This window comes from Papio anubis, chromosome 4 (assembly GCF_008728515.1).
Source record: "Papio anubis isolate 15944 chromosome 4, Panubis1.0, whole genome shotgun sequence".
In the NCBI taxonomy this organism is placed as follows: Eukaryota; Metazoa; Chordata; class Mammalia; order Primates; family Cercopithecidae; genus Papio; species Papio anubis.
The window spans coordinates 96,902,966-96,928,746 of NC_044979.1; the positions used below are offsets into that span (position 1 = coordinate 96,902,966).

At 36.8% G+C, this 25,781-nt stretch overlaps 1 protein-coding gene across 3 annotated transcripts in view; it reads right to left on the reverse strand.

Moving 5' to 3' along the window:
- SKAP2 (src kinase associated phosphoprotein 2) overlaps positions 1-25,781 on the reverse strand; it is a 209,691-nt gene that overhangs the window by 160,641 nt on the left and 23,269 nt on the right. For all 3 annotated transcript variants that reach the window (XM_021935945.2, XM_021935941.2, XM_021935942.2), the window contains exon 4: positions 19,641-19,748. Coding sequence is in view for 2 of the 3 variants with exons in the window: in XM_021935941.2 (XP_021791633.1) it covers positions 19,641-19,748 (108 nt within the window). In the remaining variant the exon portion in view is untranslated. The remainder of the gene's footprint in view (positions 1-19,640; positions 19,749-25,781) is intronic.

A 25,781-nucleotide genomic window follows, 5' to 3' on the forward strand; every position in this document is an offset into this window, starting at 1 on the left:
GAGGCTGAGGCAGGAAAACGGCGTGAACCCGGGAGGTGGAACTTGCAGTAAGCCGAGATCAAGCCACTGTACTCCAGCCTGGGCGACAGAGCAAGATTCTGACTCCAAAAAACAAAAAAAAAGAATCTTCAGTTAGGCAGACATCTTAGACATGTCACAAAAGAACAAGTGATGGCCAGGAACAGTGGCTCACACCTGTAATCCCAGCACTTTAGGAGGCCGAGGTGGGCAGATCGCCTGAGATCAGGAGTTCGAGACCAGCCTGGCCAACAAGATGAAACCCCGTCTCTACTAAAAATACAAAAATTAGCCAGGTGTGGTGGTGTGCGCTTGTAGTCCCAGCTGCTTGGGAGGCTGAGGCATGAGAATCGCTGGAACCCAGTGGGGACAAAGGTTGCAGTGAGCTGAGATCACACCATTACACTCCAGCCTGGCTGACAGAGCAAGACTCTGTCTCAAAAAAAAAAAAAAAAAAAAAAGTACAAGTGACAAAAGAAAACACAGATAAATTAAACTTCATCAAAACGTAAAACTTTTGTGCTTCAAGGATACTATCAAGAAAGTGAAAGGAAAACCTGTAGATACTGAGAAAATATTTACCAATCATATATTTGATAAGTGACTGGTATCCAGAATACATAAATAACTCAGAACTTAACAATAAATAGGCCAGGTGCAGTGGCTCATGCCTGTGCTCAACACTTTGGGAGGCTCAACACTTTGAGAAGCCAAGGTGAAAGGATTGCTTGAGCCCAAGACTAGCTTGGGCAACAAAGTGAAACCCTGTCTCTACAAAAAATTAAATTAATTTATAATTAGTTGGGTGTAGTGGTATGCGCCTGTAATCTCAGCTATTTGAGAAGCTGAGTTGAGAGGATTTGTTAAGCCCTGGAGGTAGAGGCTGCAGTGAGCCCTGATCATACCACACTGCACTATGGCTTGGGTGACAAAGCAAGACTCTGGCTCAAAACAAACAAACGAAAAACAATAAAAAGCCAACCCAAATGAAAAATAAGAAAAGAATTTGAAGTGGGCATTCTCCAAAAACATACAAATGGCCAATAAGCACATAAAAAGGTGATTAACATTATTAGTCATTACAGAAGTGCAAATCAAAACTGCAGTAAGATCCACTTCATATTCACTAGAATGGCCAAAATGAAAAAGACAGTAAGTGTTGAAGAGAATTGAGGACAAATCAGAACCACCCCATATCGCTGGCTGGAACATAAAACGGTGCAGTCATTTGGAAAAAGTTTGGCAATTCCTCAAAAAATGAAACCAAAATATACCATATGACCCAGTAATTTCACTCCTAGGTATATACTCAAGAAAAATGAAAAAATATATTCACATAAAAATTTTTACACAAATGTTCATAGTGGCATTATTCATAATAGTCAAAAAGAGTAAACAACACAAATGTCCATCAACTGAGGATGGATGAACAAAAGGGGCACCTCCACACAGGAAGCATTATCGGGCCATAAAAGGGAATAAAGAACTGGTAATATACTGGATGAACCCTGAAAACATTATGCTAAGTAAAAAAAAAGCCAGACACACAAAGTTCTGATATATGATTCCATTTATATGAAATATCCACATTATGCAAATCTGTAGAAACAGAAATTACCTTCACAGTTGCCTAGACCTTTGAGGGAGATAGAGGAGAAGGGCTGGGAGAAAATTGAGAGTGACTACTCATGGCATGGAGTTTCTTTTTTGTGGAGATGAAAATGTTCTAAAATTGACTGGGATTATATTTACATAATTTTGTGACCATATTAAAAATCACCTGAATTGTATACTTTAAATTAGTATATTCTATGGTTAAATATATCTCAATCAAGTGAGTAAAAAAAATACTTTAAGAATCCTAGACCCTACCCCTAAACTGTTGGTAAACTATGTAAAATCAAAATAATCTAACTCAATAAATGCATGTCTTCTCAAGCCATAATTTTAGAAGGTTTTATTTTAAAATTGCATTAGTCTTACCCTCAATTCTGTAAACCAATGTGCTATTCATATATAAAGAGCTCAAGAAAATAATTTACCTGAGCTAATTCTTACACCTTCCTTGCAGAGATATTTTCTTCAATAGTGTTTATGTTATTTTTAAACATATAGCATACTCAATTTTTCCTCAAGTGTGAAGCAAGGACCCTGATATCAATTCTGAGTTTTGAAAAAGAAACACTTTGATAAGCACATATGAAAGCTGGAGAACGGTACCTTCTCCATGTTTAATTTTTGTAAAAATAAAAAACAGCTTTGCCCTAATCCTCTCTGGGCTTATTTATCAACAGGGCATTTATTTTCTACTACTGACTTTGCAGCCCTGCATTTTAGTTGTGTGTACTACTTTTTCTGTTTGGACTTGTTATTGTCTTTAGCATTAGACCATTCAGTTCTTGAATGAGAATTATGAGGTTTTGATTGGCAGCCTTGTTTCCTAATAATTTGGGACCATTTTTCCCCACTTATTTTCATATATAGCTTCATAAGTGATCTTCTAATGCAATCCAAACTCATTCAAATGCTCTTAAAAGTTTGTAAATTTTTAGTCACTAGCTACCAAGCTCATGTATCAAATACAGTGACTCCTTCCCAGGGCTCATGATGCCTACGTATAAAATTTTTCCAGGTATAAAATTTCTTTATTCTTATATACTCATTACTCAACAGAAGGAAGCTAAGGCACAAAGAAGTACAAGGGTTCAAGAAAAAGGCATGATATATTTGCTATAGAAAATTTAACCACTAAGTTTTCAACACAGAATACCCCATTGAAAAAATGATTGTGTATTTAGAATCCCTAAAACTTCCAACTGCAAATCCTACAAAATTCATCTTAGCCAGTAAAACATATGAGCTATATAGTATGGAAGTTAGACAACACTCACAAACAGTTGTGTCAAACACAAAAAGGAAAATTTACTTAAGCTAATCCCTAAAATTGACTGGATAACAAAAATAACTCTCATTTAATATGTCTTTACCATGGGTCAGGAAGTATTCTAAACTTTTGATATGCCTTATCCTACTTAATCCTAGGAATAACCATAGGTTATAGGTACTATTATTATCCTTAATTTGACAGATGAGAAAACTCCGAAAAGTTAAGAAATTTGCTGGACGTCCCATACCTTAGTCACTCTAAATAAATACCTGAAGCCAGAGCCAAAGTTTTTTCATGCCACCCTTGTCAATCTTCATCTCCCATTCTCCAACCTTTCTCAGTCATGTTAGTCTTTCCATAGTTCTTCAAACTATGGTCATTTCCAGCTCCATGTCCCCTCGTCCCTCATTCCCTTAACTTATCTAGAAAGCATTCTTCCTTCCATTCTCTACTAATTAAATTTCTATCCACCCTTACTAAATTCTAGTTCAAACTCCAGCTTCTTCCACAAAACATCTATCCACTGACACCAGTTGGCAATAGCTTCTTCCTTCTTTAACCTCTTAAGAGTATTTATGGTCAATGTCACACATTTCTGTAACTGAACAAAGTTGGTAAGGTTTCCAACTATTAGATATGCATACCTTTTACCCAAAACAAGACTATAGTCCTTTTATAGGAAGGAACAGTTCTTTTCTATTGCTTATAGCATCTTGGTTCTTCTAGAAATCTAGTATTCACTCTAAGTGACTATATCTAAGGCTTGACTGACATACTTATTAGGACTACCTTTGACTGATGGCCAGGGAGCTACTTCTTCCAATGATTCTAACAGATTAGTTACGAAAAAGTTTTAGGATACAGCAGCCTCTTGGTGTCATTAAAAAGGAAGCATAGACTAAGCATCGACCTTTCCTCCTAAAGTTTCCTTGAAATTCCTTTTGTTTGTTTTTATTTTTTTTATTATTTATTTTTTTTTTTTGAGGCGGAGTCTTCACTCTGTCGCCCAGGCTGGAGTGCAGTCGCGCGATCTCGGCTCACTGCAAGCTCCGCCTCCCGGGTCCGCGCCATTCTCCTGCCTCAGCCTCCCAAGTAGCTGGGACTACAGGCGCCCGCCACCGCGCCCGGCTAATTTTTTGTGTTTTAGTAGAGACGGGGTTTCACCGTGTTAGCCAGGATGGTCTCGATCTCCTGACCTCGTGATCCGCCCGCCTCGGCCTCCCAAAGTGCAGGGATTACAGGCGTGAGCCACCGCGCCCGGCCTTGTTTGTTTTTAAAGAATAAAGCCTTGAGCTGGGCATGCTGGTGCATGCCTGTAGTCTTAGCTGAGGCAGGAGGATCACTTGAGCCTAGGAGTTCAAGGCCAGCCTGAGCAACACAGTAAGACCCCATCTCTAACAAAGAAAGAAAGAAGAAAGCTTTAATAACACTGGTAATCACAAAAGGGTAAAGAAAGTAGACCAAAATTTCTGAGTAATTCCTTGCAACTGGAAAAGCAGATGAGACTGCAGTGATGAAAATACAACAGAGGACACCTAAGCCCAGGAGAATACCAAGGAGAGTAAGTGCTAGTTTTCATAAAGGAGACTCAGAGATGCTACAAGCAAAGACACAGGATGATGAAGAACTCATTAAAGAACTGTAATCAAAGCAGCCAGAACCCTTGGGTCCATCCTCAAAAGCAGCTAGCAGTAAAGGCTTGTATATTTGGGCTAAATCCCAAACTCCACTCTCTCATTCTCTAAGTAAGTGAACTAGTTCCCAAAGGAGCCTTCTCCATGAGCATTGTAACCAAGAGAGAAGTTGAGCAGTGTGTCAGGTAACTCTAGACTCCCTATCACCCCAGCACCAAAAAAGTAGAGGGTCAAAAATCTGTAACTAGTAATGAAATAAAAGCATTTAACTTCCCCCTGAGGAATGTTCTATTTATTTTGGCAATTGTGGAGGGTACTAGTCTGCCTCCTCCCTCCGTACCAAAATGCTCTGTAGGCAAGCTGCCTCAAGGCAAGCTGCTAGTTCACTTACAACCCCCAAGTCGACCTCCCATTCAAAGGAAAAGTCTTTCAGGACAACAGACATGCAAAAGTAAAGGAATCCTACAGAAGTTACCTACAGAATCCAACTAGGTCCCTCACTCACAAACATGAATCACTAATTCAAGCTCTCCAGATACTTGAGGAAAACCAATGGCACGGAGAAAAAGGCCCATTGTTTAAAATCCAACTTGTAGACAAAGCAGTCAACTTAGAGAATCAAATATAAATGTTATAGACCTTAACAATGCAAAAGTAATATAATTAACAAAATTTAAATTGAAGAGCAGGAAGAGAAATGGAATCAAGGCTGGGTGTACTAATTTCCTTATATTTTAAAACAAGGAATCAATAGGCACTGTCTGAGGTTGGCACATTACAAAATAAGAATATTATTTAATTGAAAAGCAAACACAAAGAGAAACACAAAGGGAGAAGCAGGAGAGGAAGTTTAAGGAATCATTCACTGTAGAGGAAGTCAACAGATATCATCTACAGTTGACCAAACAAGAACTAAAAGTGTAATATCTAAAGTTCCTATGGTAACTACTGAAGAACCTGTACCAAGGGGGGCTGCCTCTAGAGAGTAGCAGTTTCAGGGGGTAGGGTGAGGTGGAAAAGAAAGCATTTACTTTTTATTGTACAACTTTCTGTTTGTTTTTATTTTTAATCATATGCATGTCTCTTACTATGAAAAAACAAAAACAAGGCCAGGGGTGGTGGCTCACACACCTGTAATTGCAACACATTGGGAGGCCGAGGTAGAAGGACTGCTTGAGACCAGGAGTTCAAGACGAGCCTGGACATCATGAGAACACTGTCTTTGAAAAAAAAAAAAAGTTTTTGTTTTTTTTTCTGAGACAGAGTCTCCCTCTGTTGTCTAGGTTGGAGTGTGATAATGCGATCTCAGGTCACTGCAACCTCCACTTCCTGGGTTCAAGCGATTCTCCTGCCTTAGCCTCCCAAGTAGCTGGCATTACAGGCATGTACCACCACACCCAGCCAATTTTTGTATGTTTAGTAGAGATGAGGTTTCATCATGTTGGTCAGGCTGGTCTTGAACCCCTGACCTCAGGTGATCCACCCACCTTGGCCTCCCAAAGTGCTAGGATACAGGTGTGACCCACCATGCCCAGCCTGAAAAATAATTTTAAATTAGCTGGGTGTGATGGCACATGCCTGTAGCCCTAGCTGCTCAGGAGACTGGGGCAAGGGGATGATCTGAGCCCAGGAGTTCAGGGTTATAGTGAGCTATGACCATACCACTGAACGCCAGCCAGGGTAATTGGGCAAGATCCTGTCTCTCCAAAAAAAAAAAAAAACACACACACACACAAAAACTAGTCTGATTTTAAAAATTATATGGCATAGAAAGACCAGAGGTGGTGGTTTATTACTTGAGAGTTACATGTCCTGGTCAAGAAATAAACCTCTCTCAGACTCAGTTTTGTCAATTTAAGACAAGGGAAAATGTCTTCCTCGTGGGGAAGTTTTGAGTATATTAAAGGAAATAATGCACACGGAAGAATCTGGCACACAGTGTCAGACTTATCTCTGAATAAATATTAATTAAAACTTGTTTAATCCTTTCTTTCCTTGAAAATGCTACCCCAACCACCAGCACAGTCACCTCCAAGTTATGTTTCTCAGAGAAAGGAAATTCTCTTCGGGATACTGTGCCAGAATAGCATGCCTTCCTCTTAAATCAAATTGGTCCTTTCACTATCTTAAAGAACCTTTGCTCTTTGATTTTTAAATTCCAAATTTGCACTTTGGCTCAGTTTGTAAACAGGAAGCTCAACTGAAAACAGGAAGCTATACAGTACAACTTCTCCCAAATCAAAAGACTGCAGGCCAGATCCACATATATACAGCAAAAGAGATAAGAGATAAACCTGTTACATGCCTACATACATCATACTTACCATGGGCCTGGTGCTATCTAAAGATCTGTGATTGGGGTTTGGACTCCCCTGGATTAAGGCACTGCCCTATTTACAGGCAAATATCCCTAGGGGTAATTTATCAGAGCCTTTCCATTATACTTGAGAGTTTGGTTTGAGAGGGGAGAAACTCTGGAAATAGGTTCAAAAATGGGACAACTACCTACAGACACAAAGCTCAGGAACCACGCCCTAAACAGCCAAAAAAGCCACAGCCTAAGGGTGCTGAGTGACTACAAGAGCGCTGGAAGTGGAGGTAAGTGAGCACATAGAAGAATATTTTTTACGTACTTCATAGTGTTGCCTATTTCAAAGACTCTTCACACATCTGCACACGCAGGCTACAAGTGCAACTGCTTGGTCTGATTCACTCTTCTTTTCAGCTGCAAAGGTCAACATGATAAATGCCTCTAGAACAGAGCTTTTCAAACTTCAATGTGTACCTGGGGATCTTGTTAAAATGCTGATTCAGATACGGGGTCTTGGGTGGTGTATTAGGCTGTTCTAACATTGCTATAAAGAAATACCTGGCCGGGCGTGGTGGTTCATGCCTGCAATCCCAGCATTTTGGGAGGCCGAGGTGGGCGGATCACCTGTGGTCAGGAGTCTGAGACCAGCCTGGCCAACATGGTGAAACCACGTCTCTACTAAAATACAAAAATCAGCCATGCATGGTGGCACGTGCCTGTAATCTCAGCTACTCAGCAGGCTAAGGCAGAGAACTGCTTGAACCGGAAGGTGGAGGTTGCAGTGAGCTGAAATTGTGCTACTGCGCTCCAGCCTGGGTGACAGAGCGAGACTCTTGCCTCAGAAAAAAAGAAAAAGAAAAAAAAAGAAGAAAAGAAAAGAGAAAGCAAAGACAAGGGAAAAGAAAGAAAAGGAAACAGAAAGGAAAAGGGAAAGGGAAAGGAAAAGAGGCCAGGCGCAGTGGCTTACACCTGTAATCCCAGCACTCTGGGAGGCTCGGGAGGGTGAATCACAAGGTCAGGAGCTCAAGACCAGCCTGGCCAAGATGATGAAACCCCCACTCTACTAAAAATACAAAAATTAGCTGGACATGGTGGTGGGTACCTGTAATCTCAGTTACTCAGGGGGCTGAGGCAGAGAATTACTTGAACCTGGGAGGCAGAGGTTGCAGTGAGCCAACATCGCACCTCCAAGAAATAATGAACTATGTGAAAAGACCAAACCTACATTTGATTGGTGTACCTGAAAGTGACAGGAAGAATGGAACCAAGTTGGAAAACACTCTTCAGGATATTATCCAGGAGAACTTCCCCAGCCTAGAAAGACAGGCCTACATTCAAATTCAGGAAATACAGAGACCACCACAAAGATACTCCTCGAGAAGAGCAACCCCAAGACACATAATGGTCAGATTTACCAAGGTTGAAATGAAGGAAAAAGTGTTAAGGGCAGCCAGAGAGAAAGGTTGGATTACCCACAAAGGGAAGCCCATCAGACTAACAGCAGATCTCTCTGTAGAAACCTTACAAGCCAGAAGAGAATTGGGGCCAATATTCAACATTCTTAAAGAATTTTCAACCCAGAATTTCATATCCAGCCAAACTAAGCTTTGTAAGTGAAGGAGAAATAATATCCTTTACAGACAAGCAAATGCTGAGAGATTTTGTCACCACCAGGCCTGCCTTACAAAAGTTCCTGAAGGAAGCACTAAACATGGAAAGAAACAACCAGTACTAGCCACTGCAAAAACATACCAAATTTTAAGGACCATCAACACTATGAAGAAACTGCATCAACTAACATGCAAAATAACCAGCTAGCATCATAATGACAGGATCAAATTCACACATAACAATATTAACCTTAAATGTAAACGAGCTAAATGCCCCAATTAAAAGACAGAGACTGTGAGGCAGGAGGATCATAAGGTCAGGAGATCAAGTGAAACCCCATCTCTGCTAAAAATACAAAAAAAATGTTAGCCAGGAGTGGTGGTGAGCACCTGTAGTCCCAGCTACTCGGGAGGCTGAGGCAGGAGAATGGAGTGAACCCAGGAGGCGGAGCTTGCAGTGAGCTGAAATAGCGCCACTGCACTCCAGCCTGGGTGACAGAGCAAGACTCCGTCTCAAAAAAAAAAAAAAAAAAAAGACACAGACTGGCAAATTGGATAAAGAGTCAAGACCCATTGGTGTGCTGTATTCAGGAGACCCATCTCACATGCAAAGACACACAAAGGGTCAAAATAAAGGGATGGAGGAATATTTACCAAGCAAATGGAAAGCAATAAAAAGCAGGGGTTGCAATCCTAGTCTCTAGTAAAACAGCTATTAAACCAACAAAGATCAAAAGAGACAAGGGCATTACATAATGGTAAAGGTATCAATGCAACAAGAAGAGCTAACCATCCTAAATACATATGCACCCAATACAGGAGCACCCAGATTCATAAAGCAAGTTCTTAGAGACCTACAAAGAGACTTAGACTTCCACATAATGACACTGGGAGACTTTAACACTTCACTGTCAATATTAGATCAACCAGACAGAAAATTAACAAGGATATTCAGGACTTGAACTCAGCACTGGACTAAGCAGACCTAATAGACATCTACAGAACTCTCCAACACAAATCAACAAATTATACATTCTTCTCAGTACCACATTGCACTTATTCTAAAATTGACCACATAATTGGAAGTAAAACACTCCTCAGCAAATGCAAAAGAATGGAAATCATAACAAACAGTCTCTCAGACCACAGTGCAAGCAAATTAGAACTCAGGATTAAGAAACTAACTCAAAACCGCACAACCACATTACAACCTGCTCCTGAATGACTACTGGGTAAATAACGAAATTAAGGCAGAAATAAATAAGTTCTTTGAAACCAATGAGAACAAATACACAATGTATCCGAATCTCTGCGACACAGCTAAAGCAGTGTTTAGAGGGAAATTTATAGCAGTAAATGACCACAAGAGAAAGCAGAAAAGAACCAAAATCAACAACCTAATATCACATTTAAAAGAACTAGAGAAGCAAGAGCAAACAAATTCAAAAGCTAGCAGAAGACAAGAAATAACAAAGATCAGAGCAGAACTGAAGGAGATAGAGACACAAAAAAACTTTTAAAAAATCAGTGAATTCAGGAGCTGGTTTTTTGAAAAGATCAAGAAAATAGATAGACCACTAGCCAGACTAATAAAGAAGAAAAGAAAGAAGAATCAAATAGACACAATACAAAATGATAATGGGGATATCACAACTGATCCCACAGAAATACAAACTACCATCAGAAAATACTATAAACACCTCTATGCAAATAAACTAGAAAATCTAAAACAAACTGATGAATTCCTGGACACATACACCCTCCCAAGTCTAAACCAAGAAGTCAAATCTCTAAATAGACCAATAACAAGTTCTGAAATTGACGCAGTAATTAACAGCCTACCAACCAAAAAAGGCCCAGGACTAGACGGATTCACAGCCAAATTCTACCAGAGGTACAAAGAGGAGCTGGTACCATTCCTTCTCAAACTATTCCAAACAATAGAAAAAGAGGGACTGCTCCCTAACACATTTTATGAGGCCAGCATCATCCTGATACCAAAACCTGGCAGAGACACAACAAAAAAAGAAAATTTCAGGCCAATATCCCTGATGAACATCGATGTAAAAATCCTCAATGAAACACTGGCAAACCAAATCCAGCAGCACATCAAAAAGTTTATCCACTACAATCAAGTTGGCTTCATCACTGGGATGCAAGGCTGGTTCGACATATGCAAATCAATAAACATAATCCATTACATAAACAGAACCAATGACAAAAACCACATGATTATCTCAAAAGATGAAGAAAACGCCTTCAATAAAATTCAGCAGCCCTTCCTGCTAAAAACTCTCAATAAAGTAGGTATTGATGGAATGCATCTCAAAATAGTAAGAGCCATTTTTGACAAACCCACAGCCAATATCATACTGAATGGGAAAAAGCTGGAAGCATTCCCTTTGAAAACTGGCACAAGACAAGAATGCCCTCTCTCACCACTCCTACTCAACAGAGTATTGGAAGTTCTGGTGAGGGCAATCAGGTAAGAGAAAGAAATAAGGGTATTCAAACAAGAAGAGAGGATGTCAAATTGTCTCTGTTTGCAGATGACATGATTGTATATTTAGAAAACCCCATCATCTCAGCCCAAAATCTCCTTAAGCTGATAAGCAACTTCAGCAAAGTCTCAGGATACAAAATCAATGTGCAAAAATCACAAGTATTCCTATATACCACTAATAGACAAACAGCCAAATCATGAGTGAACTCCCATTCACAATTGCTACAACAAGAACAAAGTACCTAGTAATACAACTTACAGAAGATGTGAAGGACTTCTTCAAGAAGAACTACAAACCACTGCTCAAGGAAATAAGACAGGACACAAACAAATGGAAAAACATCCCATGCTCATCGATAGGAAGAGTCAATATCATGAAAAGTGGCCATACTACTCAAAGTAATTTATAGATTCAATGCTATCCTCATCAAGCTACCACTGACTTTCTTCATAGAATTAGAAAAAACTACTTTAAATTTTATATGGAACCAAAAAAGGGCCCATATAGCCAAGACAATCCTAAGCAAAAAGAACAAAGGTGGAGGCATCATACTACCTGACTTCAAACTATACTACAAGGCTACAGTAACCAAAACAGCATGGCACTGGTACCAAAACAGATATATAGACCAATGGAACAGAAAAGAGGCCTCAGAAATAATGCCACACATCTACAACCATCTGATCTTTGACAAACCTGACAAAAACAAGCAATGGGGAAAGGATTCCCTATTTAATAAATGGTGTTGGGAAAACTGGCTAGCCATATGCAGAAACATGAAACTGGACCCCTTCCTTACACTTTATACAAAAATTAACTCAAGATGGATTAAAGCCTTAAATGTAAGATATAAGCCATAAAAACCCTAGAAGAAAACCTAGGCAATACCCTTCAGACATAGGCATAGGCAAAGACTTCATGACTAAAACACCAAAAGCAATGGCAACAAAAGCCAAAATTGACAAACACAACCTAATTAAACTAAAGAGCTTCTGCACAGCAAAAGAAACCATCATCAGAGTGAACAGGTAACCTACAGAATGGGAGAAAATTTTTGCAATCTATCCATCTGACAAAGGGCTAATATGCAGAATCTACAAAGAACTTAAATTACAAAAAAACAAACAAACAACTCCATCAAAAAGTGGGTGAAGGATATGAACAGGCACTTCTCAAAAAAAGACATTTATGCAGCCAACAAACATACGAAGAAAAGCTCATCATCACTGGTCATTAGAGAAATGAAAATCAAAACCACAACGAGATACCATCTCACGCCAGTTAGAACAGTGATCATTAAAAAGTCAGGAAACAACAGATGCTGGAGAGGATTTGGAGCAATAGGAATGCTTCTACACTGTTGGTGGGAGTGTAAATCAGTTCAACCATTGTGGAAGACAGTGTGGCGATTCCTCAAGGATCTAGAACCAGAAATACCATTTGACCCAGCAATTCCATTACTGGGTATATACCCAAAGGATTAAAAATCATTCTACTATAACGACACATACACATGTATGTTTATCACAGCACTGTTCACAATAGCAAAGACTTGGAGCCAACCCAAATGCTCATCAATGATAGACTGGATAAAGAAAATGTGGCACATATACACCATGCAATACTATCCAGCCATAAAAAAGGATGAGTTCGCGTCCTTTGCACGGACATGGATGAAGCTGGAAACCATCATTCTCAGCAAACCAACATAAGAACGGAAAACCAAACATTGCATGTTCTCACTCATAAGTGGGAGTTGAAAATAAGAACACATGGATACCGGGAGGGGAACATCATACACCAGGAGCTGTCGGGGGGTGGGGGGCTAGGGGAGGGATAGCATTAGAAGGAACACCTAATGTAGATGACAGGTTGATGGGTGCAGCAAACCACCATTGCATGTGTACACCTATGTAACAAACCTGCACGTTCTGCACGTGTACCCCCCAGAACTTAAAGTATAATAATAAGAAAAAAAGAGGTTTAATTGGCTTATGGTTCTGAAGGCTGTACAGGAAGCATGGCACTGGGCATCTGCTTGGCTTCTGAGAAAGTCTCAGAAAGCTTACAATCATGGTGGAAGGCAAAGCGGGAGCAGGCACAACACGTGGTAAAAGCAGGAACAAGAGCCAGAGAGTGAGGTTGGGAGGTGCCACACACTTTTACATGACCGGATTTTACAAGAACTCACTATCACGAAGACAGCACCAGGCCATAAGGGATCTGCCCCCATGATCCAAACACCCCCCAACAGGCTCCACCTCCAGTACTGGGAATTACAATTCAAAACGTGATTTGGGCGGGGATAAATATCCAAACTATATCAGGTGGAGACAGAGATTTAGCATTTCTAACAAGCTCCCAGATGATGCTGATACTGTTGGTCTACTGACAATACTTTGAGTAGGAAGGGGCTAAAAATCACTTCCTTTTCAGTACAATATCCACCTCTCTAACCCAGGGTCTTAACAACACTCCCTTAATCAAAAGCAGCAGAGCAGTATGCTAGCTGGGGAAGAGGGAAAAAGTAACTCTTTTAAGAGCAAAGCATGATCCTTACAGTTCACAGACACGAATTCAAATTCCAGTTCTGCCACTATGTAGCTATATGTCATTGGACAAATCACTTAACCTCTGTATTCTTAGGTTTCCTCATTTGTCAAATAGTGATAGTACTATCTACCTCAAGGAGATACTGTCATGATTAAAAATAAGTAATGTAGCAAAGCATTTAGCTTGCTACCTCCACTAGATGGTCTCTATGCCTTAATTTAACCTACATTTAACTGCCAGGACAATATCCCTCAAATCTGCATCCCTCACTTCAGTATACTCCTTCAGGGATCTCTTAATGACTACCAAATCAAAGGTAAATTCCTTAATTTGGCATTCAGCTCCTACTATAAATCACGCACCGACCTCCAAGACCCCCTCCACTCCTTCCTATTCAACACCACCTCTGGTCATCACCCATATCTTCTCCACGCAGATAACATCACCTCACTGCCACCATTCAATTTACTAATTCTGAAATGTGGGGACACAAGCATTTAGTGCTCTAGGGAACATCTAAGCAATTACCTGGTTCAAACTCTTCATTTCATATACTAGAAAATAAAAATCCAAAAAGGCCTAAGCAACTTGTCCTTGGCAATAAAGTTATCATCAATTATAATGAAAACCTGGTTTCTGAGCTTGAACTCCAAAAGTTCTTTTCAGTCTGTTTTCCCATTCTCTGCAACAAACCTCAAGACCCACATAAAACTCACTTAAATAAAAGGTCCTCCCTCCACAATCTCTTAGAATTTAGGCATAAAGTTTACGCTGTGGTTTTTTTGACAGGATGCTAAAACATATGGCTGATTCAGTCAATACATCAGGAAGTAAAAATCAATGAAACCAACTATTTGCCTTGGTATAGACCAAATAAATTGAATATTATAGTATGTAGTATTTATTCTTTCTGGAATCTGCCTTAATATAATTTAGATTGCTAGTTACCTTATTCTAGGTGATTATCTTCTCCTGCCATCTAGATTACATTTTTCTTAAAAATAGGAACTTTATCTTATTCACCCCCCAATTGCCCTGTCCAAGTATCTTGTTCTCCTCTTCATGTACTGTGTAAATAACTGCTAATTTGCTGAATTAAAGATGCATTATTTTTCATAATGTTGAGTTTTATTTAACCTTTGCAATCTTTCGTATCTAGCTCACTTTGTTATAGTATCATCTGTCTACTCTGTTTTATTCTGATGAATTTTCCTGATCAATAGCATAAAAACTTAGAAAGATAATTCTCAATGACTATGTGTTTTATTTACTAATATATACCTTTGTATCACAAAAATATTTTACATCTGTGTACTTTACATCCCCAATTGCACAATATATAACTTGAGGATTAAAAATATGTCCTCTACTTTCTGTCATTTCCTCAACTATAATCCCTGTGCTACACACATAGCACAATGACTAAAAGAATCATTGTTATTAAACTGCTAAAACATACATAAGCTAGCAATTTGGCATATTAAGATAACCCAAAAAATTTAAAAACGAAAGTGCAATGTTAATGCATGTTATATATGCAAAAATATGTGCAAGAAAACTAATTACATTTTTCAGAACAAAATACAAAGGTAATTTTAGGTGTCAAAAATATGATAGTAGGTGAAAAAAAAAAAAAAAAAACCACCCTAAATGCTAAGTTATTGAAAAATTGTTTTTCTAGTTTTAAACATTGTTTCATACTTACCCTAAATGCTAAGTTATTGAAAAAAACCTTTTTATCTAGTTTAAAACATTGTTTCATACTCTATTCATATCAGAGAAAAGTAAAACATCTATTTCATGGCTTTTGTAAGAACTGATTAGTGCTACATCTAATTTTACACACAAAAAGTCTTCCTCAAAAGTTTGGTACATTAAATTTATGTGTGTGCACATGGATAGGTTTATATCTAAGCCTGTTTTAGACACTCTCTAAGAGCTAATTATTTATAGGCATCCTGGAGATAATCTTTCTAAAGAAATCTGTTGGAAAAAATGATTTATATGCTTTATTAATCCAAATTTTTGTTCATTGGATTTTTGTAAAGAAAGGTATACCAAAAAATCTTTTTAATATTATAAATTATGATAAAAACAGTTCAGCCTTTTTCTTAATCCCTGAGATTTAAAAAATAGTTTCATTCCTAAAAAAAATTTCTTCATACAAACCTATGTCCTTGCAATGCCCACAGCCTTTCAGTAACCTAGTTTATTCAGAAATTTTTAGTTAGAAAGACACCAGGACAATAAATGACTGTTTTATATTTTCAGCTTCATTTTAGCCTACCTGTATTCACACCCTAGAGGTTCCAGATTTTTATCCACAAAGTGATTACGGTCTAGGACTGAATCAGATTTGTAACAAACATCTATTGGGATCCTTCGACCTATCATTGACGGGCAGAGCCAATATATGTCTTCTAGCTCACTGAATCCTTTCAAAACCTTACCTTAGGGACTTTCCACAGTGCTATATAGTTAGAAGCTCTCTTTCACAAATGACAAAAATGAATGAAAAATGATTTCAGAATAGAAAAATGGAAACCCAAGTAATTATATAGTGTCTAAAGTCTACTCTGTATCTACCCACCTTAGTGCCTAAGCATTTTAACGTGTACAGAAAGGGATATTCTTTAAGGTTGTAAATCTCATTATCTCTAACTTTATCTGATTACTGACATGCACCATTTATATTGACACTCCAATATATCCGGCCACATGATAGCATAAAACTTCTAACGGTGATATACAATAGTCTAGAAACTATTATGATTTGTTTTTTTGTTTTCCAGAAAAAAATCAAGCATAAACTAATAAAATGAAACTCCTAATAAGTATACTTTCTTCTAAATAGAATATCAAAATTAAACTCTAACAGCAGTCATGCAATCATTTATAAATAAAATATAGATTCTTATTCTTTTTCCTAAAAAGGTAATTTGGCATGTCATTCTCTCTTTTTTTGCTATTGGTCTCAAAATGCAGTTCTTCTCAAAAAATATAAAACATAAGAAGCATTTCCAAAGAGGGAAAACAAAAATTTACAAAGTACAATATTTTTATGCTACGAGCTATACAAAAATCTGTCACCATCTATGTTACAATTCTAGTCATCAGTAAGGTACTTTTTTCCAATGTACAACTCAAAAATCAATTATATCAACTCTTTTGTATAGAGAAGCAGCATACCTTTCAGGCAACTAGTATTAATGAGTAGACATGACTATAGAATCTCCATCTGTTTCTCTGACAAAGCTGTGGCTACTCTAGTCTCTCATTGAAATTCCATTAATCTGGTGTACCAAGGTCCAATGCGAAAATCAAAACTGCATCTAACCCTTTATCAGCTCACAATAACCTACAAGTGAACTCTGCCTGTTAGCATGCAGCAAGTTATGATTTTGCTATCAATCAGGCAGTTGGCCAATAAAAAAAAAAAAAAAAAAAAAAAAAGGCAGGCTGAAAACAACATACCTGGCAGGGTTTGGAAACTTTCTTTTTGCTGTTTTCATCCCCATTCGATTTCTATATGGTGCCTGGACCTTGTGAGATTATACATTATTCTTCTTGGCTGTGATTTAATTGCTACTAGCAATCAAGTCGAAGCATCACTGAAGTGTGCTTGAATTTCATTAGAAGATATAACTTATGCTACTTTCCTACAGTACCTAATAAACCATAAAGAAACCAAAACACATATGGCTTGAGGGAATAACTGGAAAATTAGGTGGCCATTTGGGAACTGAGTGAACTTTTGAACCACAGGAACAGAGAAAAAGAAATATTAAAGCAAAAGACAGACTTAGAATGCACATAGAGATGTGCAGGTTTGACCTTTTTGGTACCTTGAAAATTACATTAGCATTATGAAAAATACATATCATGTTTAGAGTTTATAGCCCATCAAAGTTCAGATACTTTGTTAGTGCCTACCATAAGGTAAAAGTCAAAAGGACAAAACAACAATCTGATTTGACAAAAGGCCGTTTGGTGACCTGTGCTAATTTGGTTATGCTTATCATTAAATGCATTATCTTTTTTATAATTAACACATTATTAGACTGAGGTCACATGATGAAGGAAATTTATTCATCAAAGGAAAGAGAACACACACAAAATCTAAGTTGAAGGGAGAAAGACTGATACATTGAGATGATATTTTACAGTGAATATTAAATGTCCAAGTAGTAGTTTAAAAATGAATTTTAATAATGATATTCTTAGAAGAAAATGTGAAAGTATCAAAAATAGTATTATTTATATATCAAAAATGAGTAATACTACAGGTTAGTTTTAATCTACTCAAGAATTGCTTAAACACTAAAGAGTAGGCACTATTAACAAAAAATTTGATGTTACATATAAATGTTATTAAATAATATTTAAAATCAATAAAACAACCTTTTAACAACAAATCTTTTAGTGTATTTCCTGAATATTTGGTTATAAAAATATATGATAAATTATTTACTCTTAAAAAGAAAACACAATAATGTAAATGCACTATAATTTAATAATAATTTATTTTTTCTAACAAGCTACTAGAGGATTTCTGGCTCTCATAGATATTTAATTGTTGAATTTCTTTTTAGGTTGCAAATTTTTCAAGAATACACATAGCACTCCCCTGAATATCAAAATATTTACGCTATTTTAAGAAACTATGTACATACAGTCTATGAATATATTCTGCGTATGTCTCTCGTAGTATAAATATTCTGTCTGTGTTTGTGTGTATACACACATATATTTATATACACCAGCATTTTACAGAGAAGTAAAGCAATTGCAATGCGTCTGAAAAATAGTACCACTTAAATAACAATTCATTGTTTTGCCTGAAAATATTATTTATTTAATTATAAAACATTTTCTAGTAGAAATGCTTTTGAAGATGAGGTTGGAAAGGGTAATACTCTGTTTTGGTGAAGAGAAAAGAAATGTTTATCTCTTTAAAAAATAGAAAGTGAATATAACAGCAAAAAAAAATCCCTCCCTTTAAAAAAAGAAATTAAATGTTTGCCAAAGCATAACATTCAACATAAAATAGATATGACTATTATTGCTACACTTTGTACAAAGTTCTGGATATAAAAAAAGATTGTTTTGTACTGAATCAGTGGTTAGAATGTTTATCACTTATGCATGTACTTGACTTATCCCCGTTCTGCAATAGACATAATTTTATACCTCATAAAAGCAATTTATGTTTCCAAAGGGAATAATCTGGATAACATAAAATGTGAAGTGCTCTGTTGCAGGAAGCATATTTTCATTCAGCAATTGTATTTAGAGATGGAACTGCACAGTTTGATCGTCACATAGTGGCAGAAGGTATTATTCATTTCTATGTCTATGTGAAACTTTGAGTGCTACAAATTAACATGCATGACCAATTTATCGATACACAGTCTTAATTTATAACTATATATTACCCTTATAAGGTTTCTATAATGGAGATATACTCAATGGCTATAACAGAGAAAGTACATACTACACTAAAAACAAGTTTCATAACTTTGGCAACATTCAATAGCTTTTAGAAATTACTAAGAGATAAATTGATTACTAATTCAGTCAACAAACACTGCAATATTACTGCATAATATGGGGCACTTTTAAGTGACAATCATAAAAATGAAAATGTGTATTAAAAGAAGCATTTTATAAAAACCTGTCTCAATGTGAAGAGGCTATGTCAGAAAATTAACTTAATATTTTATTAACTCATTTTGTATAAAGTTTTCAGAAAAAAATAGATCAAAAATCTTTTTTATTAATTATAAAATAAATAATACAATAAGCCTTTAAGTAGCACAATAAAATTAAGCAAGAATCTGATAATATTAAATTAACTAACAAACTGTTACTAATAATATTCATATGATGATACAGGCACTCTCTCAAAAATTTTAGTAAAGAACATTTTCAAGAAAAACCATTACATACTTAGGAAAACCTTACTAGAACCACTAGAGAGAGCTCTTCTGTTCCTTAAAAGGTTTTGGTAAAGGTAAGTTAACCGAAGCCTCTATGTTCATCTGCTTTCTCATAAAACTACCACCTATATACATAGCATTGTTTTGTGTGAGTGTCAGAGTTATGTGGGAAAATGTCACATACCATCAGAGGGGGCTTCATCGTCTTTATCGTATCGTTCTGAGGCTAATGAAATAGTGTCTGGAGGCCTAGCAAAAGGGTCATCATATTCTTCCCCATCTTCTGCATCACCTGTTAAAAAAAAAATCAGAGAAATGTCTTTTATACTTTAGCCATTTAAAGCAATGTTACTTAATGCTAATGTTACTTTGTTAGAAGAGGTAAATTTTACTTACTACTAAATTGAGTCATTGTCATAGAAAAACAAAGAAAACTTTTAAAACTAGGTAAAAACAGGTCTTATTTTAGTTTATAGCCATTGTAACCTAGATATAGGAAGAGTTTTTGAAGGTCATTATACAATTGCTTATTATTGACACAAAAGAATACAGTCCAAACTTATGATGATCTGTACAAAGAAGAATCCAAAAAGTAGAAACAGGGTAAAACAGAGTGTAGTGTATATCCAAACAAACAAGCAAAACCAAAATAACAATAACAACAACAACAACAAAACCCAGGAAGCACAACAGAAAACACAATACAAGTAATTCCATTTACCTACTCAATAATTTGAAAAATTATGATGAGAAACTAGTAATTTGAAGCTATATGAATATTTTGTATTTTCGTTAAAATAACAGGATTAGAGAGGATTAAAAATAATCCGTTGCATTTTCCAGACCACAAATCTTTTATAGAAAAAACTGCTTTAAAATTTTCATAATCTTTTGAAATTCAAGTAAGGGTAATTTACAAACTATATACTTTCAGTTTCATTCAATGGTATGTTGTTATTTTTTAATGTTCTGGCCAGTTTCCTACTTGATTTTCAAATCCTAGGTTGGTTGGTCGATTTTTTGATTGATTTTTCTATTTTAGGCTAATTAATCTCCACAAGATCTTGTGGTTTCAATTTTTTCCATGTAATCATTTAAAATAATTTTTTTAAAAAACACAAATATTTGCTAGCCCAGTTACACATAAGCGTTCATTTCTCACCCAGATTTCACAACAAAGAAAAATGTATGCTTAATTCCATATTATTTGACTGTTGAATTCAAGTTACATGACAGAAAAACAGCCACCTCAGGGATTACCCAAAAAGCACAAGGAAAATCCCCATTGGAACTGCAGAGTAGCTACAGTATTACTTTTGAACCACAGTTCCTGGCAGATCCAGATTAAAGCTACTTGTCTCTCCAAAACGGTATCTGTGTCCTCTGACAACCATTTGATGGGTGTCACCCTATTTATTACCACATTTTTGGTAGAGAAAATAGCCTCTTTCAAGACAACACTGTCCAAATAATTTTTTTTAAATACATATTCCTCTCTATTTCCTTATAGTTTTGCCACTTCATGAGCAATTGTCATCACAGAGACATCTCTCATTAAGACGACAAGGGCAGAACATAGAGATGGCTATATTGTCATTCTTAGGGATTCCACTACTAGGTACAGTAAATACGGTGATGTTACTCCCACAGTTAAAATTATAAGGAACACATAAATACTACTCATTCTTTGGAACTTAATTTCTTTCTCTTTCGAGATATTCAAAGTCCTTTTCAGAACACTCAGTGATCCCTTATGCTATTTCTCTTATGAAAAGAAGAGTGCTAGGCTGGTGGCAGTGCTCACGCCTGTAATCTCAGCTACTCAGCATGCTTGAGGCCAGAGGGTCACTTGTGGCCAGGAATTAGACACCAGGCTGGGCAACATAGCAAGACCACACCTCTAAATAAAAATAAAAACAGGCCGGGCGCAGTGGCTCACGCTTGTAAACCCAGCACTGTGGGAGGCCGAGGCGGGCAGATCACAAGGTCAGGAGATCGAGAACATCCTGGCTAACACAGTGAAACCCAGTCTCTACTAAAAATACCAAAAAATTAGCCAGGCGTGGTGGCGGACGCCTGTAGTCCCAGTTACTCAAGAGGCTGAGGCAGGAGAAAGGCGTGAACCCGGGAGGTGGAGCTTGCAGTGAGCCGAGATCGCGCCACTGCACTCCAGCCTGGGCGACAGAGCAAGACTCCATCTCAAAAACAAATAAAAATAAAAATAAAAACAATTAGCCAGGTGTGGTGGCCTGTACCTGTAGTCACATCTGTGAGAGACTGAGGTAAGAGGACGGCTTGAGCCCAGGAGTTTGAGGCTGCAGTGAGCTATAACTGCACCACTGCATTCCAACCTGGGCAACAGACCAAGACCCCATCTCTAAAAAAAAAATTTTTTAACAAAAGAAGAGTGCTCTGAATTCAAATATAAGGTAGGAAGGAACTTCATAAAGTGCTAGTAAAAATGTTTTGATCATGTCATGACAGTTCATGGAATACGTAGCAGTAGGGATCAAGAAATTCTCAGTTACTCTTAGTTGTTAGGGTATCTTTACATTCTTAATGAAGTTAAGAATTTTTGTGGTATGAATTTTCTAAGAATATTTCCTATCTCACACAAAAAATCTTTCTGCAAAAAAACATATTAGGATACTTCAAAAACATCACTAGCACTTAGCATGTGGCATATTTTGCTATTATGACTATTTAAAAAGAACAGTAAAACCAAATAATAATAGCAAAGATTTTGAAAAAAAATTCAGATGTTCAGGCTTATATTAAATTTTGTGTGGAAGTAAACAGAAAAAATTAAAACTTAGTTTTTAAAATTAGAAGTAGTTTATTATCCTTTGAGAATATCCATTAATATGTGTATGTATATATGTGTATATATGCATTTATACACACATACATACACACAAATGCAAACACCATTCTTTATTCAATATGTATAAATATATGCATACATATCAAAAGTTCATTACTAAAGCTATAAACTCAACAATATCTAATATGAGTTCAGAGTATTTATTCTACACAAATTGATCACTAAAAGGTGAAAGACCTGTTAGCCTTTCATGGATTGGTTTTTATTAAAGTCATGGTTTTGACTTTTATAGAAAGTTATGGTTTTGTTTTTATTAAAAAAAATAGGCCGGGTGTGGTGGCTCTCGCCTGTAATCCCAAGACTGTGTGAGGCCAAGGCAGGTGGATCACTTGAGCTCAGGAGTTCAAGACCAGCCTGGCCAACATGGCAAAACTTGCCTCCACTAAATATACAAAAATTAGCCGGGCATGATGGCAGACACCCATAATCCCAGCTACTCAGGAGGCTGAGGCAGGGAGAACTGCTTGAACCCGGGAGGCGGTGAGCCAAGATCGTGCCACTGCAGTGGGCCAAGATTATGCCACTGCACTCTGGCCTGGGCAGCAGAGTGAGACTCCATCTCAAAAAATCAAAATAAAAATAAAATGCTTTGAGGTGATATATTAAAATGAAATTGTCTTCAACTTACCCATTCTAAGAATTGCAGTTTACTGCTAGTATTTAAAAAAAAAAAAAAAATCAGTGTGATGTTTGTATTTACCTAAGATAAAATGAACTAAGTACTGCTACTGGCTTCATTTCTTCCTTATTTTTTTTCTCCCCATAATCCTTTGAATTAACTCAGAAAGCAAAGAATCTATACGTTATATATACAGGGATAGCCCCTTTTTAACCTGCATATAGTTGAAAGGACACATCATTTTTCAAGATGGTCTTCTTCATCTTACTATTGTTCCAGTGATGGTCCATCCCTTTTCCTCCCCTCTAGTTTTTTTTCAACCCAACAAAGAGTAAAAGCTGCTGTCTTATAAGGAGTTTTAACTGAACACAGGGGTCGCTGTTGAGTAGTGCAAAGCATTTTTCCTCCCTAGGGCTGAGTATTTGTAGTCAAACCTGCGAAGACTTCTACAAATTAAAAAAAAAAAAAAAAAAAAAAAAAAACAAGTTCAACTTGCATTTATGTAATACAAAACTAAACTCCAAATCAACAACAGGCATCAGGTAAACATATCCAATACAATTTACAGACATAAGTGAAAGCATTACAGCCTAATCACACATCTAAAAGAAAAGCACACTCAAATGAAATGTCTACAGAATCATTAGTTGGCAGCCATTCTATTACAATCACACACAATGTCAGTGGTGCTGTGAGCCTGTGCCACTGACAATAGCATAAATTTTGCATCTCATTTCTGTGGTCATAAAATTAATGATCAGTTTAAAAATACTTCTTTGTAAAAGTTATTGCACAAAAAAAAGACATGAATGTGTCCCTGTTATGTACTCACAAGGATAATTATGGGGTTGTTGCTCATTAATACTGTTTCTTGTTTCCCTAGAAAAGCATTTGATTTATCCCACAACTTTCAAAAGTTTAATTAACGATACAAATTTAACAGAATAAAAGACAATGATCCAAGACTTACCTTCCTATAATTTCAGTAGTAACAAACATTGCAACAAACTCAAGGTTTAATCATACTACAGCAGCATATGTTTCTGAAAACATTTTTAAATTTATACTAGCTGGGATCAAATTACTATTAGCCATTCTTTTTAACATGGTTCATTATCAATTAACATTTTCCCAAATGTCTAGAGATGTAGCCCAACAACAACTGAACAGTCATAATCTCTACAATCATTGAAGCTGATTTACCCAATTTGTTGCTTGTTTTTTCAGAACAGTCCTATTTTAAACACAATCAGGTAAACAGGAAATGAAGTAATATACAGGTTGAACATCCCTAAATCAACAGAACTCCAAAATGTTCCAAAATCCAAAACTTTTTGTCAACATGACAACACAAGTGGAAAATTCCATGCCTAACATCTTTGCTTTCTGATGGTTCAATGTTCACAAACTTTAGTTCATGCACAAAATTACAAGGTGTATATGAAACATAAATGAATTTAGTGTCTATGCTTAGGTTCCATCCTCAAGATATCTCATTATATATATGCAAATGTCCCAAAATCCAAAATCTGAAACACTTCTGGTCCCAAGAACTTTGGATAAGGGATACTATTAAACCTGTACCTAAAATCTGAGTGATAACCATTCTTTCTTACTGAAAGACAAACAGGGGGAAAAATTACTCTAGTGAAAATAAATTAATTTCTAATTCTCTACTTAGTTCACTTGTCTAAACTAATATTTCAAGTAATAATATATAACTAAATTTACATAATTATGCATTTAACTTGTCATTTCTTCAGGGAAGTTTCATTCTTAAGGCTTTGAAGGATATAGGTCACTGAAAAGAAGATTCTCCTCGTAATTCTTCTACAGTAGGAGGGCTAATTTACAGCATGCAAATACTGAAGACAACTTCTGGCACGAAACTGGCGCAGAGCTTTAAAATAAGAATACCATTTTTCAAGCACTGCCTGTGAAATATGCTCTACTACTATAGGTCCCGTCATTTCAAACATGCTTGAGACATTTGTACAAGGCCAATGGTGGGGGTAGGTGATAGAAGGAAAAAGCTGTGAATTATTTCCTCAGATTTCATTGTGGAGTTATCATTCAACAGAAAACACACTATGTTAGGAACGGTAAAAAAAGGAAATTAAACATCATCCAAACTTCAGACTTTTCTGCTATTCTTATTCTGCTATTCTTAGTCCATTAATAAACTTAAGAAATAGTATGAGCGAGAAGGTAAAAGGAAACTGCTTTCTAAGTAAATCTACGCATAATTTACAATATCAATAAAATACTAAGGCAAAATCTTTTTTTTTTTTTTTTTTTGACAATTAGAGCAAAAAGATTTCAAAGGAGAAAATGAGACTTTTTAGCTGTAGCACCTGAAGCAATATATTCCCCTTTTTCAAAACTGTAGACACCAGGCCGGGCACGGTGGCCCACGCCTGTAACCCCAGCACTTTGGGAGGCCAAGGTGGGAAGATTACCTGAGGTCAGGAGTTCGAGACCAGCCTGACCAACATGGTGAAACCCTGTCTCTCCTAAAAATACAAAAAATTAGCCGGGCATGGAGGTGGATGCCTATAATCCCAGCTACTCGGGAGGTTGAGGCAGGAGAATCGCTTGAACCCAGGAGGTAGAGGTTGCAGCGAGCAGAGATCGTGCCACTGCACTCCAGCCAGGGTGCGACAGAGTGAGAGTCCATCTCAAAAAAAAAAAAACACAAACAAAACAAAACTGTAGACACTAACATTTTACAAATTTGAAAAAAAAGTCTCATGAAATATTTGAGTAATGCTAATAAATACGCCCTTCTTTTAATAATTGATAATTTTCCCCCAAATTGTTTG